The sequence below is a fragment of the Micropterus dolomieu genome, linkage group LG16 (genome assembly GCF_021292245.1).
Source record: "Micropterus dolomieu isolate WLL.071019.BEF.003 ecotype Adirondacks linkage group LG16, ASM2129224v1, whole genome shotgun sequence".
Classification (NCBI taxonomy): domain Eukaryota; kingdom Metazoa; phylum Chordata; class Actinopteri; order Centrarchiformes; family Centrarchidae; genus Micropterus; species Micropterus dolomieu.
In genome coordinates this window covers 720,752-740,150 of record NC_060165.1, presented here as the reverse complement: position 1 = coordinate 740,150, position 19,399 = coordinate 720,752, and the positions used below count along the sequence as shown (strand labels likewise).

The 19,399-nt window shown below is 40.3% G+C and overlaps 1 protein-coding gene and 1 long non-coding RNA gene across 3 annotated transcripts; one reads left to right on the top strand and one right to left on the bottom strand.

The window, feature by feature from the left end:
• Nucleotides 1–5,816: 5,816 nt before the first annotated feature.
• LOC123984745 lies at nucleotides 5,817–7,197 on the bottom strand. The gene is made up of 2 exons (XR_006828514.1): nucleotides 6,536–7,197; nucleotides 5,817–5,928 (listed from the first exon to the last, which is right to left on the bottom strand). It is a non-coding gene; the product is annotated as an uncharacterized LOC123984745 (long non-coding RNA).
• On the top strand, nucleotides 6,541–19,136 carry LOC123984744 (serine/threonine kinase receptor associated protein). 2 transcript variants are annotated; one of them, XM_046071834.1, is made up of 9 exons: nucleotides 6,541–6,992; nucleotides 10,106–10,241; nucleotides 11,383–11,464; nucleotides 11,617–11,689; nucleotides 11,993–12,092; nucleotides 13,431–13,568; nucleotides 14,026–14,162; nucleotides 14,465–14,600; nucleotides 18,439–19,136. In XM_046071834.1, the coding sequence occupies exons 1-9, from the start codon at nucleotides 6,881–6,883 to the stop codon at nucleotides 18,461–18,463; spliced, it is 939 nt and encodes a 312-aa protein (XP_045927790.1). In that variant the 5' UTR covers nucleotides 6,541–6,880; the 3' UTR covers nucleotides 18,464–19,136. The 2 variants fall into 2 exon arrangements, with proteins under 2 accessions (XP_045927790.1, XP_045927789.1); XM_046071833.1 differs by having other exon boundaries at nucleotides 6,543–6,992; nucleotides 14,465–14,614.
• Nucleotides 19,137–19,399: the final 263 nt, after the last annotated feature.

Sequence of the window (19,399 nt, the reverse complement as noted above, 5' to 3'; positions counted from 1 at the left end):
GGAAAAGAGATCACATTTCTCCTGTTTTAGCTTCTTTGCATTGGCTTCCAGTAAAATCCAGAATAGAATTTAAAATCATTCTTCTTACCTACAAAGCTCTTAATGGTCAGGCACCATCTTATCTTAAAGAGCTCATAGTACCTTACTACCCCACCAGAGCACTGCGCTCCCAGAATGCAGGGTTACTTGTGGTTCCTAGAGTCTCCAAAAGTAGACTTGGAGCCAGAGCATTCAGCTATCAAGCTCCTCTCCTGTGGAACCAGGTTCCAGTTTGGGTTCAGGAGGCAGACACCATCTCCACATTTAAGAGTAGGCTTAAGACTTTCTCTTTGATAAAGCTTATAGTTAGGGCTGGCTCAGGTTAGTCCTGAACCATCCCTTAGTTATGCTGCTATAGGCCTAGACTGCCGGGGGATTTCCAATGATGCACTGAACTCCTCTCTCCTCTACTTTCTCTCCCTCTGTATGCAACCTCATCCCATTATTGCATGTTACTAACACAACTTCTCCCCTTTCTGGTAGTCTTGTGCTTTCTCGTCCCTCTCCTCTCTCCCTATCACTTCCTGCGGGTTTTCTGGCTCTGGAGCTGTGGAGTCTGGATCTGTGGCTGCGGGTCACCTGCTGCCCCCAACCGGTCGAGGCAGATGGCCGCCCACCCTGAGCCATGGTTCTGCTCGAGGTTTCTGCCTCTTAAAAGGAAGTTTTTCCTTGCCTCTGTCGCCTAGTGCTTGCTCTTGGTGGGAACTGTTGGGCTTCTGTAAATAGCATCATAGAGTACGGTCTAGACCTGCTCTTTTATGAAAAGCGCTGTGAGATAACTGTTGTTGTGATTTGGCGCTATATAAATAAAATTGAATTGAATTGAAGTCACTCAAAACTTTTTATATAGTCTATGCTCTGAACGGAGTAAATTGTAAAGTCACACACACAAAAACTTTTATGATGATTTTAAAATTTATGATGTTAGGGCATTTATTTAATCCTATGAAAGGACAAGAAAAGATTTAAGACCTTTGTAAACGAAATCTAATACTTCGTAATCGAAATTAAATTGTTCATCATTTTAATCTCTGGATTCATCTGCATCTTTGTTTTTATCACTTTTCTCTTAAACCAATCGACCTGAAACTTTGGCAGGATCTTCTACGGGTGTCGCTGATCAAAAGTCATGAAAAGAATTTTGATATAAAAGTTCTTTTTTCATAAATTTTTACTTTTGTGTCTTTATGTACAATTTTACATAAATACCCGTAAATCGAAATTGGCTTAAGCTATTGTATGCAAACTTGGACCCTCTGCCAGATGCTTGGTCCGAGCTTTGCTGAGCAGTCCTGAGCAGTGCTTCCACTAAGGGAGCACTACACAGGCGAAAAGTTTATACCTTGTAATTCGCTGTTTAGATTCGTACAAAATTCAGTTTGTACAATCTAGGGTCACTACTCAGTTAATGTATAAAAAAGTGGGCATGGCTTATTACAAGAAATGAATGACATTTTTCATTCCAAACTTCAAAAAATCCAAGAAAATCACCTGTACGTCCTACAGAGCTGAAATGTTTTTCAGCACATCTACTGTTACACTTTATTGCCAAAAGTTTTATGTCGCCTGCCTTTACATGAACATGAAGGTTAATGACATCCTGTAGGGTTCCGTAGGGTTTAATACAATGACTCACAAAAGTGAGTACACCTTGAATGGGTTTTCTTGGCCGAGCAGCTGCATACAAGCCTTACATCACCAAGTGCAATGCAAAGTGTCATATTCAGTGCTGTAAAGCACGCCACCCCTGGACACTAGAGCAGTGGAGACGTTTTCACTGTTCCAACATGATTGTGCACCAGTGTACAAAGCAAGGTCCATAAAGACATGGATGAGCGAGTTTGGTGTAGAGGAACTTGACTGGCCTGCACAGAGTCCCTACCCCAACCCGACAGAACATCTTTGGGATGAATTACAGCGGAGACTGCGAGCCAGGGCTTCTCGTCCAACATCTGTGTCTAACCTCACATATGCGCTTCAAGAAGAATGGTCAAAACTTCTCATGAACACACTCCTAATCCTTGTAGACAGCCTTCCGACAAGAGATGAAACTGTTACAGCTGCATAGGGTGGGCCAGCTACATACAGTATCTCACAAAAGTGATTACACCCCTCACAAATGTGACAACACTGAAGAAATGACACTTTGCTACAATGTAAAGTAGTGAGTGTACAGCTAGTACAACAGTATAAATTTGCTGTCCCATCAAAATAACGCATCACACAGCCATTAATGTCTAAACCGCTGGCAACAAAAGTGAGTACACCCCTAAATGAAAATGTCCACATTGGGCCCAAAGTGTCAATATTTTCCAGAACTTGCCTTAACCCTCTTGGGCATGGAGTTCACCTACTCAAGGGATCTGAAGTTCCAGGGTTCGCATCCCCTCATGACCAAGTCCGACTTCCCAACAATGAGGCCTTCAGATCATAGTGATTTGAAGTTCCCTATTTTATTTGGATCCCGTGCTACACAAAAGTGTCTGTGTAGCTTAAACTTTAAAACACAAAATTTGGAGGGGGGTATTCACCCAGTAGTAGTCAGGTACTGACACTCACTGACCTCAAGATGATGCTGTAAAAATCAAGTCTGCTTTTACGCAATTATCTCAAAGTCATAATTCAAAATTCAAAGTCATCTGCATTTGTTCTACTCCTTTGAAAATGTCAAATGATGCATTTTTCACGACTTGAGGCTATATTTCTTAGTATCTCCCTAGTTTATTCGTTCATTCGTTCTCCTGAATATTAAAGTTAAAAGCTCTAAAAATCTATCGGTTATAAAAACAATAAACATTAAGATAAAGCAAGATAAAAAGTCCTTAATTTAGAGGCTAAATAATAAAACTTTCAAAAAGTCAAAATATCGTCATTTAAAAACAATGGAAGAAATAAAACAGATTGGTAAAGTTAATTTGACAGTTTTCCTAGCTATTTTCCTGACGAAAATTAACGTCCATTGAAAGTTGCATTTGGGCCTATTTGAAAAGTCATAGGCTAGTGGCCTAGAGACATGTTAGTATGAGCTTGGCCTGCTGTGAGCTGTAACTGTAGCCTAATGAGTCAAATGACAACACACGGAGTCATAGGCTATTAACAATTGAAAGTGGTGTAGCCTATCAATCATCACAAATTATTTTCCATTAATCTATGAAGTAGTTCGAATGAACGGCAAATAACTAGCCTAATTATTCCAAGGCGCCATTAACAACAATAACCTACTTCTTGTGAGTCATAACTTCTAGTGCTTTACTTTTTAGGAGTCATAACTCTGCTGAGCACACCTCCTGCAGCTGATCCAGCTCCAGTCTCAGCGCCTCCTGTTCGGCCTCCAAATCGGCGTACTGCTGCTTCAGGCTCTGGTTCTCCTCCAAAACCACCAGCCCGCACTCCGCTGCCCGGATCTTCTCGCGGTTGGCCTCCGCCAGCTCCCGGGTCAAGCGCTCCACCTCGGCCCGGCACTGCTCCACCGTGTCCCCGCATCCAGCTCCACCGGCAGCCATCGCCCCTCTCTCCCTCTGCCTTCTTCTCCCTGCGTCAAATGCCGCCGGAGGGAGAATCCCCCACCTCCTCCGCTCCGAGGAATCACACTGATGCTTCAAATCTCATGCAGCCTAAAAAAGAACTATAAAGAGCCTTAAATGTTCTCAAGGCGCTGTCATCATCAGCAGAGAAAGTCCTCTACATGCCATGTGATGCTCTAAATGATACAGCTTGTCATCTTCCGCTGCCCGCATCTCTTTCCCCTCCCTCTGCTCTGTTTTCTGCTTATTCACCGGCATCAGGACGCCATCTCTGCCTGCAGCCGCGAAGCAAGGCACACTCTGTCATCCTGCTGCAGGCTTGCCGGGTTTGGATCCTCAGCGATAGCAATACTGCCCTGCATCACATAATGAAACACAGCTCCGTGTACGTTTTGATAGTTTATTTTTTCGTTTGAACCACAAAACGAATAAACAGGAAAACCGGTCTGGGTATGATTTAGTTTTTTTGAAATTCCTTTTTTCATTTCTCCGTTTCAAGAAAGACCATAGACTGTATATAAAAAGAAAGACATTAAGAAAAGAATGACAGGTGGGCCAGGTGACCCGGAAGTAATAGTAGCCTAAATATATTAAAACAAAAGCCAAGCTTGTAGAACGGTCATTCTGTAACATTATGCAGCACTAACGTTATACCAGGGAGCGAGTTGTCTGTCAGCGAGTTGGTGAGGGACGTCATCTCACCACTGACTTTACACAGTAATTCGTTTTCAGCTAAACTGAAGCTGATGATGACACTTTTGTTTATTTGCCACAGGACAAAGGCAGCAATGCTGATGATTGTGGTCGTCACAACCATCAATAAGCCGAATAGTCATGGAAATAATTATAGCACTTCAGCTTCAGAGCTCCACACATTGTCACGCGTTTAAGCGACTTCCCAACAACAACCCCGTAATCTGACAGAAGCAAACACAATTCATGCAAATAGCCTGCTGCACAGCAGTGGCGGTTCTAGACCCATTTTATTGAGGGGGCCAGGCAGGGGCCAGTTGTTTTGTCAGAAGGGCACATTCAATCCGGGACAAAAGAGACAAAGGCAAAATTCAAGCTTTCAAAATGTCTTGTTTAGTATATAAAGTAATGTTTTAGTAACTCACAGTTATTTGTTTCAGTAACAGGATCTTTTCAGTAACTTAGTTATAGTTTTATTAAATTACATTACACAAAAAAACCCTACTGTTAGTTACAGGACATTCTTTGATGCAACACTTCTCTGTAAGGCTTAATGAACAGTAGAAGCTCTTGTGTACTAGACATTCTCTGGATCCCAGTTTGTATTTTGTATCCCACTATAACTTTTGCTAGGAAACAACAAACTTCTCTACATTCACCCCTGTTATTAGTCCTGTGAAGTATACACAAAATTAAATACTTAGGCCATCATCGGTGCGTAATAAAGGGGGGATGTGTTTTATGGCAGGTTGAAAATAAAGTCTGAAATAATTGCTTAGAAAATAGAAACTTCTCCATATTCACCCCTGTTATTAGTCCTGATGTGAAGTATACACAAAATTAAATACTTAATGTTAGGCCATCATCTGTGCATTATAAAGGGGAACACATATTTTGACAGACTGCATGTCCAGCCTGGTAGGACCAGTAGGCTACTGTTATTGCCTTTTGTGTATGAAAAGTGCTGTTTTAATGCAATGCATTATTAAATTGTTAAGATGATAATTTACCCTTTAAGGAGGGGGACTCAGAACAATTTCCAGCAATCTTCAAAGGAAACATGGAGTACAAGGAGAAAATATTGTCTACAATGCTGCATTCAGTTTAACGTACATTTTCTTTTAAAGTTAGCCTACTACTAGGCCTACTAATAAAAAATACATATTTGTAACTTTAAGTTTTAATTGATTAATAAGAAATTATATTTGTGGTTTATACTTTTGGCAAAATGTTCTGTATGTATGTTCTGTATTTTTCTATATGAAAAATCCTGCACAGGTAAAATACAAAAAAGTGAAGAGAATTAACAAAATTCCACATGCTAGTAACCTACCTACAGTAGCAAGTTATAGACCTTTATAGCTCTACAGTTAGATTAATTTTGTTGTACCACTTTATTGTATCCTTAACAATAGTTTTACAGCAGGGTTACTGTATAATCTTATCCTGATAAATGAATGCAAAATAAGTATTTCCAGAATATTTTGAGAGAAATGTCTCAAGTTTACGATATTTAACAACGGGGTCACTTAGCTGGAATAAAGAAGCAGAACACAAATACAGGTGAGGAGGAACATTTTCTTATTGTAGCCTGTGTGAAGAAAAGTGTGAAGAGCAGGTAGGCCTATTCATTTCCTTTAGGGGGCAGCAATTCAGCCGAGATGCGTTTATCCTACAATGAAGAGATCAAAATAAAAGTAGGAGAATTGTTTGTCAAAACAGTATTAATATAGATTGTAATACATCATTGTGTACCACATGCTTAAAAATAACTACTAAATATCAGAACAAGAGTTTTGAAAAATACTATAGTAGTCTGTAATCACTAATAGTATCAATATAGTAGTATCACAATTTTTTTACTTTGACACAGGAGTACTTAAATTTATGATATGCTTATCTACAAAAACAGCTTTTTGTAAGTTGCAATCTTACAAAAAGCATTGTCTTGCAACCTGCAAATTGCTTACTATGGAGTGCTTAGTAAGACAATTAGATATGAGCTTTTGGCACGTTCAGACCAAAGTAACAGCAAACTGTCTGTCCTTTTTCACATCTGAAGACGTCATGCGAAGTTATGAAACAGTCACTACGTTTTAAAATTAATAATGAAAACTGCTGGAATTGATTAAAAATGACAAAGAATGAATTGTTTCGTTTTATTTATACATATTTTAGTTATATGTTTTATTTATTTAATATTAAACAGTGGTTATCCTGTCACTACTCAGTTAGAGACGACGCTTTTATTGAGAAAGAAATGACACCGGAAGTATTACCTTTGTTGTGGCGAGCGGAACACTGGCTAGGCTATATCATCTATGCGATAGTTACGCCGCGCTGCACGTTGCTAGTTAGTTGCAATGTTGTAGCTATTAGCACGATCGCCAGTCCTTCGCTGGGAGGGAGACCCGACGATTAGTTTGACAAACCTACGGAGTTAACGTTAATTATTGGCCATTTGTATTCCAACCAGCAGCCAACTACAGGTCAACACTCTGCTAGCCAGTTTGTGTTCTTGTCTGTCTCTTAGCCCGCTAGCATACCAGCTAGCTAGCCGTTAGCGTTGTATAGTCTAACGTTATTTCCTCAGTGCGAACCGTTTCCTGCCCAACTGAAGGACCATGGCGATGAGACAGACTCCACTCACCTGCTCTGGTCACACCCGGCCTGTGGTGGACCTGGCCTTTAGTGGAATCACTCCCTATGGCTACTTCCTCATCAGCGCCTGCAAGGGTGAGACCACCGGCCAGTCTGTTAGTTAGCAAATTAAGGGTTATTAACAAGTTGAAAAGGTCTTAACGTTTACGACGCTTAAGTTAGCTTCCGATTTGGTAGTTATGGGGAAACTTAATTTGCATTGCTGAGCGATGGATCATCCCTTTGTTGTACCTCTCAGGGGCGTAGGAGCAACTATGAACCTGGGGTGGGGGGGGGGGGGCAGAAATGCTAGTGGGGTTCGGGCCATCCCCGTTTTTTTGTTTGTTTGTTATTTTAAATAAAGCACTTAAACTTAACAGAATGTACTTGTTAATGGGGCTGAAAGAGGGTATTTGCAGTGACAGATGATGGAGTATAGACTTTAGGGGGGAGATTATGAAAACTTTGGTGCACAGTCAGAGAGACTGAATATAACCACAACAAAACTCCACTGACTACCTACCATCAAAAACCATGGAACAGCTGCTAGTTAATGTAGCTAAGCACAGTACAAATGTATTTAGTTATCCTAATGTTAGACTTGTGAGCTGTCTGTGATATTTCCTGTGTCTCACTTGGCCATGACTCTCCCTGTAACAAATGTTTGTGAACACAGAACTGTCTTCAATGCAAACTCTGATGACATGCCGTTGGCATTTTACTACATGAGTACAGAGAATATACCCTGAGAATATACCCTGTCTACTAGCCATCCATACAACAAGCAGTGACACACCTCAGGACTAGGGCTGCAATGATGATTTTAGTATTCGAAGCAGAACACCGGCTGCTTTCTGATCAGATGCCCTCGTGCTGTTGCCGAGACATAAGTTTCGTTTTACGGTAGACGGACGGTAACATTACAGAGTTGTTTTCTTTAGCTTGAAATAATCCCATACTTTGGACACTTCTTTGTATTTTCTCTCTTCCTCCACTTTGCAAACAGCTCCATCATAATCACGTCATGTTCATAGCGTAAGCGCGATGTGCAACAGTAATAAATGTCCCTGCAAAACACTGTGCTGTATAGTTAAATGGATTAAATGAAGCATCAATGAAAAGAATTATTGTGGCAGTAACACGGAGCAGCTCATTGCTGAAGCAGGTAAACCTACATACAGAGGAAGCTGCGCGTCATGCGTAAAGCCCAACAGGACTGTTTTATCCACCCATAATTTGTCTCTGTCTCTGTGCATCCCAAAAATGATTGTTTCCTGTGTAAATAACAACTGGTTGCTGTTGAGTGAAACATTAGTTTCACCGGCGGCATTCTGTTTATGGAGTCAGCGTTGCACATCGCTATAAAACAAATAGAAGCCTAACCAATGTGAAATAAACAGGCTAATATCCATCAAAAGAAAGCAATGCTTTTTTCAACAACATGATAGTCTACTGTTAATATATCAGAATCAATCCAGTCATCATCAGATTTAGATGTTACAGTGTCTACATTTGCTCTGCAGAGACTAAATACACTTTTCTACGCCATTAATGGAAAGTGAAATTATTTCACTTGCCTGCTTGTTAAAGAGGGATACAGGCTGCTTTCCAACATGGCCACTAGTGCCATGGTGTGCGCTCACAGGATTTCAGTTGTATTAGTAGAACAATAAAGCCTTAAACTGAAAAGGCATTTGCCTGATTTTCTAAGTGTTTGCATCTGCCCAGCTATGTAACTGTGACACGTACCCGAGACCAGCGCTCTTCTGCGTAACTGCACACAGCCTGGCTGACCGCTCATTTCGGTTAATGAGGCCGGATGCATATTACAGACTGGTTAAATTATGAAGGTATGAATGGAAAATGTAGCGAAATTAAAAAGTAGATTACTGTCCCAAAGAAAATACTGGAGTGAAGAGAAAAGGAACGTTAAAAGATGCCAATGACTTATATTATTTATTTTGTTAATTTGCGTTACTTGTAACAAGTTACTACCCACTCCTGCTGCATGCGTCCTCACTACTTTCTTCAGGTAGGCTATAAGTCCCGGTAACAACAGCACAAAAGAAAAGTGTGTTGAGGCACTTTGCTGCACCTGCCTCGAGCGTTTTTTGTTTTTTTTCTCCCTTAACTTTTCAGCACCACCTTTGTGTTATGTCCATAGACTGTAACCAGGTCCAGGAAAATGACTATACCTAGAACTGTTAAATCTACCAAAGTGTCTTTAAACACAGTTTCAGATTTGTGAAAATTTTATACTATTTATTATAATAGTATAAAGGGTGATATATAAATTATTTTTGCTTGTTGACTAGGGCTGCAACTAACTAATTTGATAGTCGATTATTCTATCAATTATTGAAATGAATAATCGACTATCCGGATTACAAATCACAAGAACAGTGAAATGCTCTCACACGTTGGAGGTTTTAGGTCGTGAAGGTGTTAATACCAGTGGTGGTGTATTGTTGTTATAGTAACTTTACTGTTCACACATCATTTTACTCCGTTAAGCTGACGGTGTAGTTACGGCCCAATGACGTCATGAATGAATCGATTATTAAATTTGTTGGCAATAAATTGATTTTTGTCAACTATGTCTATTAGTTGTTGCACCTCTATTGTAGAAAACATTAGATCGGTGGTTTCAGATTGTGTTTCAGACAACTTTAAAGGTTTATCCAAAATGCCTGTAGCTTCTGCAACATTTAGAAGTGCAAAAATTAGAAAATGGGTCACTCAGCAGTGTAAGTTAGGTTTCCCTTAATTTTCCCCTTAAAGATTCAGTGCATGTTTTTAGTTGCATCAATTGATAAGGATTGCAAATTGGATTTTGGATATCTCTTTTTATTATTTCATAAATCCAAAAAATACTGTACTTCATGTTACATCCTATCTGCTTTGTGAAACACTTTTTAATTTCCATGTGTCCACTGGCTTAACATTACATTCTCTTTCAGGCATCTTTTGACCACTGTTATCTATGTTGTTGTTTATAAATTGGTCATTTAATGTCAGACCCTTGAATTGAAATGTACTTTTTCAATTTGTCTTCCTGAAAGCTGCCGTTAGAATGCACACTTACATGTTGTCAAAGTGAGGCAGTCTGTGGCTTGTTTAATAGACCCATGTTGACTGCAGTATCACAGGCTTTGTCATCTGCTGGTAAAATGGGTTAAGATGTATCTTTGCTGCTTTTCTTTTGCCAGATGGCAAGCCCATGTTGCGCCAGGGAGACACAGGGGACTGGATAGGAACGTTTCTGGGTCACAAAGGTGCGGTCTGGGGAGCCACTCTCAACACAGACGCCACGAAGGCAGCCACCGCTGCAGCTGACTTCACAGCGTGAGTGGAGGGTCCAATCCTGTACAGGGCTTACAGATTGATGTCTAGCCGTGTATCTTGCCGGCAGGATGTCTAAATTATCCAGTCATCCAGGATGTGCTCCACAGCTAACCTGCTCTGGAGCATATTAACTTTAGAGCATCAAAATGCTTAAACAGCCCTTCTACTGACCAATCGGACATTTCCTCTAAGCAGACATATCCTAAAGTGACAACTAACGGAGAGAAATGGAGACATTTTATGGATCAGTTAAATCTACCACTGTGATTATATAGTAGCTTCTTGTGCAGAATTTAGCGTGCATTCCCTGCTGCCAACAACTGCATGCACGTTGCGGTTCCTGGCGGTTTTATTTCAAGTAACCAGCTATTTAAAAACGATAAAATATTCTTTGTGTGGTTCATCAACGGTGAAAAATTATCCGAAAGTCCCGCCAGGTGCGAACAGCTCAGCACAACACCAGTGAAGCTGGGGCTCCGTCTCTTCAGCAAGTGTTCCTCTTCCGCCAGCACACAACGCTACAACTACACATGAACACTGAAGACCCAGGCTTAGGGTTACAATTTTGGATTTATTCACGCACTTTAAAAACATTTATTGACAGTTTTATTCTTTTTACATGTTTATTTACAGCATTAAACGTTGAAATGTATATTGTAATAGGCTGTATATTAACTTATTGGGAGAAAACTGGTAGATATATGTAAAATCAGATGTTGAGCACCTCCATATCGCCAAAATGCCATGATCCTTGTTTCACGGCGAAGCTTCGACTGTGAGATTGACAGTCGAATCAGGATCCGCCCATCGATAATAATAATAAATAAATAAATGTCATAATTCTTGACACATCTGAACATTTAGGGCCTACATTTTGGTGAAAGCTGTAACTGGTAGCAACTATGCCTGATTTGTTACATTTTAAACTTTAGACTGTTGCTGTAGCCATCACCACCACCATCAGGACTATTAGCCCACAATGTCGGTTTGACATGGGACTGGACCTATATGCAAAGTGTGTTTACTTTCATGCTTGGGAAGGCAGCTTTCCTTGTATGAGGAAGAAGAAAACTAACATTGGCAAATATAAGAGGTTGCATAAACTGTCAACAATTTAAAGAATGACCTCTGTGCCTTTCAGAAAGGTGTGGGATGCAGTGAGTGGAGACGAGGTCCTCACACTGGCACACAAACACATCGTCAAGACTGTCAACTTTACTCAGGTCAGTGTAGTGGATATGGATGAGCTACTCAAATAACATGTTTAGGAATGCGATCATTTCTATATATATCCTTAATGCATTTATGTAGATGTGATAATGATATAGGGATATTTCTGAAATTGCTATTGTCTGTGAATATACTCTCCACTCAGGACAGCAACTGTCTGCTGACTGGAGGAAATGACAAGCTGTTGCGCATCTATGATCTCAGCAACCCTGAAGCAGGTAAGAGAATGATTTCATGCAAAGATATATGTGGGTACATGTCGAATGTCATTTATTGGTGAGGGTTAGAGCATGCTCTCATGCTCTTCTGCTTTCTGGGCTGCTTCATTATTTTCTGTAAATCCTACATTGATCAGTGCGACGCTGGCCCCGGTGTTATTAAAAATCAGTTGCATGTGAAAGGCTTTTGTAGTTCAGTGTATTATTAAAGGGAATAGACTCGTTATCCCAGTCAAACCTGCCATTTGTGTTGTATCAGGTGTCTTCTAATGTAGTCAACTGTTGCATCTTTGTGTCTTGTAGCACCTCAGGAGATTGCAGGTCACACCTCAGCTATAAAAAAAGCCTTGTGGTGTAACAACGACAAGCAGATCCTCTCTGCTGCAGATGACAAAACCATACGGTCAGTAAGGTTGCTTGGTTGTTTGTCAGTGCCCAGATCATGTGTGTCTATATATGTTTAAAACACATTTTGTCACCAGAAAGAGTGTGTTATCATGTGGAGGATGAATAACATTTCAAAAATCCAATAAGAAATATTACATATTGAATTAATATAAATGAATTTAAAGTATAAACATGCAACATAGAAATACTCAAATTTATGTGGAATTATTTATGGGGACAATTTACAATAAATGTATTACAACAGTAGGATATTATAATACTATTTAATAGGGGACAATTCACAATGAATGAATTGGTGCAATACATTTATTGTGAATTGTCCCCCATCAAACAGGTTATTTATTACATGACAGCCTCCATATGCTGCTGAACACACTGAGTCTGAGCCCGTCTTCGATGATATGATGCGTGTGTGGAGGAGAACTCTGAGCTCCGCCCTCACTGAAACACTGAAGCAGAGAGGACAGAGGCAGCCTGTAAACTTCAAAACATAGCAGCATTGTTTTTCTGTTTGTTTGGCTTAAGTGCTGTGAGCAAAAACGTTTAAGTCTTGGGAAACTCCTGATTTTTATCATTTGCATCAACATTTTGGCAGATTCCGCGTGACCACGATATTCTGCATTTTACAGTTAATTGCATTTTTATTGTCGAATTCTGTCTGAATTCAGTTCGATTCAATGTTATTTATATAGCACCAAATCACAACAACAGTTATCTCATTGCGCCTTTCATAAAAGAGCAGGTCTGGACCGTATTTTATGATATTATTACAGAAACCGAACATTTCCCACCAAGAGCAGCAATAGGCTACATTAGTTGTTAGATTAGTCTATTAATCTAACGACTAATATTTTATTCAATCATCCTGAAAAGACACGAGCGTGAGACACATACAGCACATTAGAATAATGATAAAAGTGACATACTGTATCTTAAAATGTTGCACGAGCAGTCAATATTGACTAGCAGCTATGTATAGCATGCTGACTTCGACAACAGAGTTGTATTCAGTGTTTCCCACATAGACTTTACTTGGGCGGGCCACCCAGGTATAACGGCATTTTGCAGAAATCTCTTACATTATAAGATGTAGCCACGGTGAATATTTTACAAGCACAATTAACAAGCCTCTTTCCCATGCGGCACACCTGCAGCGGAAAATGGAATAGAGTTTTGTGTCATTTTGGCGACTTTATAAAACATAGCCCACTGCTGATGGAGAATGTCAAAAGAGCAGACACGGAGAGAGAGAAACAGAATAGACTTCTGCTCGTCGTGCTGACGGTGTGTCAGAGACAGTCGAATGTCTAACAAGTCCCTTGTGTGTCCCCAGGCTGTGGGACAGGAGCTCCATGGAGGAGGTGAAGAAGTTGGTGTTCGACACGTCTGTGAGCAGCATGGAGTATGTGGCTGATGGAGAGAGTCTTGTTATAACATATGGAAAGACAATCGCTTTCTATGACGCTCTGAGGTTTGCTGCACTTAATTTATTCACAGAAGATTTGTAATTCTTATCCTTTGTGATTCTGAATGAATTTGATACAATGGATATTTGTATGTTAATAAAGTTTTATTTTGAATCTTTCTGAAAACCACATTTTTGTTAGTAACCGTTGGGCCAGTCATCACAGATCCTACAGTGTATGTTTAGATAGGTGCCCCAGATATGCCCGGAAAGTTTCATTCAAAATCAAACACTAGGGGGCGCTACAAATACAAGAAATGGTTGTGGCATGACACAAGTCAGACTATAAATCAAATGTTTTGAACTGGTTTGAACCCCTTCATCACCTCTTGTGGCTAAATTTTTTTATTATTTATTTACAATTATACCTACAACTTTGTAGTGCAGATGAGACATTGTAGACATTTACTTCTCCAGTGACATTACTTAAGCACAACGTTAGAATGATTTTATCATATTACAGCCTGGACCTGATCAAGGCAGTGGACGCCCCTGCTCCCATCAACTCGGCCTCCCTCCACCCAGAGAAGGACTTCTTTGTTGCTGGGGGAGATGACTTCAAACTCTACAAATTTGATTACAGCACCAAGGAAGAGCTGGGTGAGGAGAAGAGAGGAGCTTTTTCTCTAGACTACGGATCATTTTAGATATTGTTTGAGTCTTGATAAGAATGAGCTTTTAAGGTAGCTACTCCACTTTTGGGAATAAATGGCCTGCTTTCAGTGTGTAAGGTTGAAGGTAGTTTGTCTATTTAAAATGTGTTTAATACACAATGTATAAAAGCCAAATAAACTACTATATACTTAAATATAAAAGTTAATTTAAAAATTGATGAGAAACACCAAAAAATAAAATTGTTCTAGCACTCAGTCTAATGCTGTTGCTTTACCCCCTGTCTGCAGAGTCCTATAAGGGTCACTTTGGTCCAGTACACTGTGTTCGCTTCAGTCCGGATGGTGAGCTCTATGCCAGTGGCTCTGAGGACGGCACGCTCCGACTGTGGCAGACTGCTGTGGGGAAAACCTACGGCCTGTGGAAGTGTGTCCTTCCTGGTAACACTACAACTTTGGGCACACATTTATGTAGCCAGCGCTGGTCATACTCCTGTCATCTTTTCAGCAAACAGCGACCACCAATGCTAAATGCTGAAGCCAGTGTAAACATGTCTGTTAATGCAGATCCTCTAATTACCCCAAAATACTGGCATCAAAAACTGCCTCCTGTATGCAAGTCGGTGAGAAAATCTATTTTGTATAAAAGAGCTGCGTTCAAGACTATCAACTTGATAAGGCATCGAAAATATAAACAAAGAATGGAATATATTGAATCTCTGACTGCTAACAATTGCACTCTGGAGCACAAGAAGCGACCATTGTATGTGTCATTTAAAATAATTAATTATTATAACTTTCCTATGAAATTCAGCAGATTCTATTGGCCCTAGCTGAGGCTAACTGTCTGGCCAGACTTTTTTCAGATTAGGGGCCTTTCTCATTTCCCAAATTTGTGCCTACTAGATCGAGGATCGAGTCGAGGAAACAGTCATTTAACGAAATGAGATGTCCTTTCGTCATAGCAGTCATTTTAAAGCAACGTCAGTTAAATATGACATGTTGCACAGCCGCATCATCTGTCCACAGTTTGAGCCTGCCACTGTGATCTGTCAGATGAGCGGACCAGCTTTTGGCACTAAAGGCTACAGATCATATCTTCCTAATCCAGAAACATGTCTGTCAACATTATAACACATAGAAACAAACATTGAGGTTCCAATAAACATTATAGCATCTGTTGAAATAATCAGATTACAGTAGCCTTCATCATTCACTACATAGAAATACTGTAACTTTTTTTGCGGTGCGTCTTTTGTCTGGACAGGAGATCATTTGAGCCCTCAGCTTCATGAGGTGAGAGTTACATCATCAGTCCCTTTACGAAATGACACGGTAACATTTATCTCTTATATCCCTAAATAAAACTGTCGTCAGGACTCTACTGTTGGAATGACGTGCAGACTCCATGGGCACTCCTATTATAACGTGAAACGCAGCAGATCAGTGCTGAATGCTCTGGTTGACATTAACCAGAGCATTCAGACTTTAACAAACAGCTGTTTTGTGTGTAGGTTCGCATTTTCTTGACAAAATGTGGTTTGGAGACCAGCATCGGCTGACAGTCGTCAGCTCGTGTTGTGTGTGACCCCCTGTCACCGATCAGTCACATATTGTGAACGCCACAACGACTTCAAGACCTGTCTCAAGTTGTGTTTTCTGAACAGCACGGCAATCGGCCGACGCTGAAAGTCGTGTAATCTGCACAAGCCTTTAGGAAAGTTGATAACATGTTTTAGTTGGAACCTCCTTGTTTTGTAAACACCTGTGCCTTTCAAATTCCACCCCTCCAGGCTTTCTGATGTAAATTTGTAGTCTCCAAGCCAAATGACCATATGGCAAGACTATTACATCATCAGGATTTGTTTATTCCCTCACACTTAACAAAGCAAAATCAGTGGTAGCCCATTTTATGTGATGTAAATTTTGTCAGCTATCTGTGACATCTGAATGTCCGACCATGACTGCATGCACCCATATGCGCTAGCTGCACAGGTGTGGAACACATACACAGACACCCATGTGGTACTGTATTGACATCTCTAAAGTTATTGAGTTATTGGATTCAACCTAGTTGGTTGCAACATATTTATCTTCCCTCAGCTCCACTTCCACTGCCAAAATGTGGATTCTCTGGTTCCAAAAAACGATAAAACTGAGTAGTAAAGCGGAACCACAAGCTTCAAAATGTCTGCTCAGAAACCTCAGACTGAAAAATGTCATGGCAACTGTGATGGAATCCTGCAATCAGCAGTTATTCATAGTTTTAGTTTCCAGTTTAGTTATTTTATGCTGCCTGCCAACCAATAACAGGGATGTGATTTTTATTTATTTTTTTCCCGGATTTGAGGACATCTACAGGCGTGTGTGTAGAGTTTTCTTACTTTGAAAGTATCAGCAAGGATGTTCGTTTGCATTCAGCTGCCCATTCCACACCTGCGCAGTGTGTACCACAGTCGCTCTCACGCATCAGTGGTAACGTGTTGGGCAGTAATACTGCAATATTACTTTTCCAAGTAAAGAGTAATGTAACGGATTACTATTTCCTAAACAGTTACTTATCCAAGTAACGCTGCGCTAGTGAACGCCCCATCCCTGACGTGAATGCGCTAAAGGAAGACAGGAGAACAGGGAGAGAGGTATTTTCGACAGCTGTAAGTAACATTATTGCCATTACTGTGTCACAGTCTGAGATGCAAAGAACATTGTCGTCCGTTGTAACATTAAACTTTGTGCGACCAGCAAAAAGTTTTCGACCGCAAATATTTCTACATCTTTACTTAATTAAAACATCAGCTAAAGCAGCGCAGCAACGTGAAACTCGGAAAAACTCCGGCCGCTGCTGCCACTGATGCTTGGACTCGTTATATCACCCAGTAAAAAGTAGAGTAGCTAATATTACTTTAAGGAGTATATGCTAAGTAACTTGTAAGTAGCTGTATTATTTCTGAGTAACTTGCCCAACACTAAGTTGACAATAAGGATGGGATAAATTGGGTATGATTTGATTATTGCTTGTTATAGGCTATGTCTGATGTTTACTTTGACTTTGTTGTCGATTGATCACTCATGTAGCCTAAATATACACTTTGCTGTATAAATGGTTGCTTTTTAAGTCGTTCTTATGTTAAAGGTTTTGGCACGTTATAAATTAATTTCTTGTGAATGATTGTGACAGGGTTTATATGAGGCGTTTTCATAAGGCTTTGATCCACGGGGTCGCTTTGTCCTCCTCATCAACAGGCAAACAAGCCTTCCGTGAGGTAACTATGGCAACGGCCTCTGTGTAGCTGGCGCGATCCCGTAAAACTGTCAGTCGTCTCACCCACACGGCAGAATTGGAATGTCAAACTTTTTCCTACAGTTTATCAACAGACAGAGACTGATCTGCTGTTTGATCAGAGTTTCCTGACTAATATAACTGTATCTTTAGGCCACCAGGTCTTAAACAGGCGACAACTATTATTCATTAAAAATAATCCATTAACTTCTACTGAACTAATTTGAAAGTTAGTAGTAGTATATTACTTAGTTATAGACTCAATTATTTCATGTTGCACATTTAGCTGTTGAAGTTTAGTAAAGAATTTATACAAAATAATTATTATAGAGAGGTTGCGATGGCGCAGTGGATTAGACACTTATCTAGAGCCGCCGCCAGTTTGTTCGGGGTGGTGATGGTGGGGGGGTCTCAGTATATTTTCCTGTTTTTTTGCCCTTTGCCAATCACATGCCTGCAATAAGCAAGTAATACACTGTTACTTTGAGTTTGTTACTTTTGTGCTGGATGGTTGTTGTGCTTTCGGAGGCACTAATCGAGGAAGAGACAAGCCTGGCCTGTGTTAGGTGAGGGATTCCCCAGAAGGTAAAAGTAAACATTACCGCGGTGGGAGGGACCTGGCGGTTTTTAAAGGTAGAAATGCAGCAGCGGATGCTGTAACGTTATATGGGTCAGATATGCCCAACACTTGCGATTTGTGTTCATATCTTTATTTTTCTTAAGTTGAAAGGTGATACATAAATACAATTAATACAATAAAATTTGACTGCTTTTGCGGCGACTCTACAGGAAGTTGCAGTGTGAGCAGCTATGTTTGTCTGTTGTTTTGCCCTCAGGTCACCGCGCATGTCACGTGACTGAAAACTATGAAATACAGGCTGCTTTGCTTGTTTCTTACCTCACTACATTTGTGTACCAGCAATATTATGCCATATCCAGGTATCAGTATGATCATTTTACTGTTTTGTCTTGCATTACTCCACAGAGGACCTGGGGGCAGAGAACTCTGAGCAGCTGTACACCTCGACCCCTGAGATTAAAGCCTGAGGAGAAAGAGGTGCCGGAAACAGGTTGAGAAGAGAAAGTAAGAAGGAAAGAAGATGAGTGGAGGGTTCCAGTGTTCTATCAGGCCCCAGCAAGGAGCATCTATCTACCATCTATCAGAAACTGATGTGGATATTATGACTACCTTGTCTGTCATGGACCAACCCATCACACATACACACACTGATTTTATGCAATCATATGGACAGTATTGGCTACAGAGTAAAGCAGTAGAGCTGTGAGTGTCTGCTCATCGCTGCCTGCTTTCTCTCTGATCATCCCAGTTCTGTCTGTTGCTCAACCCCCCCCCCCCCCCCCCCCCCCCCCGGAACAGTTTTGGTTTCAAAAAAGGTTTTGGTTTTTGTCAGTTCAAATTTACAAGAATACTGAAGGTAGTTGCACAGTTTGTTCTTAGTTAAGGCGCTTTCATTTCTTCAAAAACAGCTTTTGAGTATGCGCTGCTGTTGTACTGGTTGAGTATATAAAGTTAAATGTCCAAATTAAAGAAAATGTTTTGGGATGAAGAGGAAGGGGAAGAAATGTCACTGGGGTTTTTCCTTGGTTTCTGTCTTCATTTATGTCCAGTGATAAAATAAACAATTGCATTCTGTTTTATTTTTAAAATGCAAAAAGAGCAAAGTGGGTTTGGTTCTTTTTTTTTACCTGTGACAAATGGGAATGAATATGGTGACGTGGTTTGTAACGTAGAAACAGAAGCTAAGCAATAACAAACTATGTAACAATGTAAACAAATAGAACATTTTAAGTGATAACCCCACCATAAAATGTTTTCTCGCACTCTTTTTTGGGGGGTTTGGTGCTATAAACACGGTGATTGGACTATGTCAAAAACTGTTTGTTCCACCAATAAGGAATGTCTTTAAAACAGCATCTGACCAATA

Coding starts and splice junctions, on each gene's coding strand:
- LOC123984744 (XM_046071833.1), top strand. CDS start 6,881: ATGGCGATGAGACAGACTCCACTCACCTGCTCTGGTCACACCCGGCCT. Junction 12,093..13,430: donor GCAGATGACAAAACCATACG/GTCAGTAAGGTT, acceptor GTGTGTCCCCAG/GCTGTGGGACAGGAGCTCCA. Junction 14,163..14,464: donor CAGCACCAAGGAAGAGCTGG/GTGAGGAGAAGA, acceptor CCCTGTCTGCAG/AGTCCTATAAGGGTCACTTT.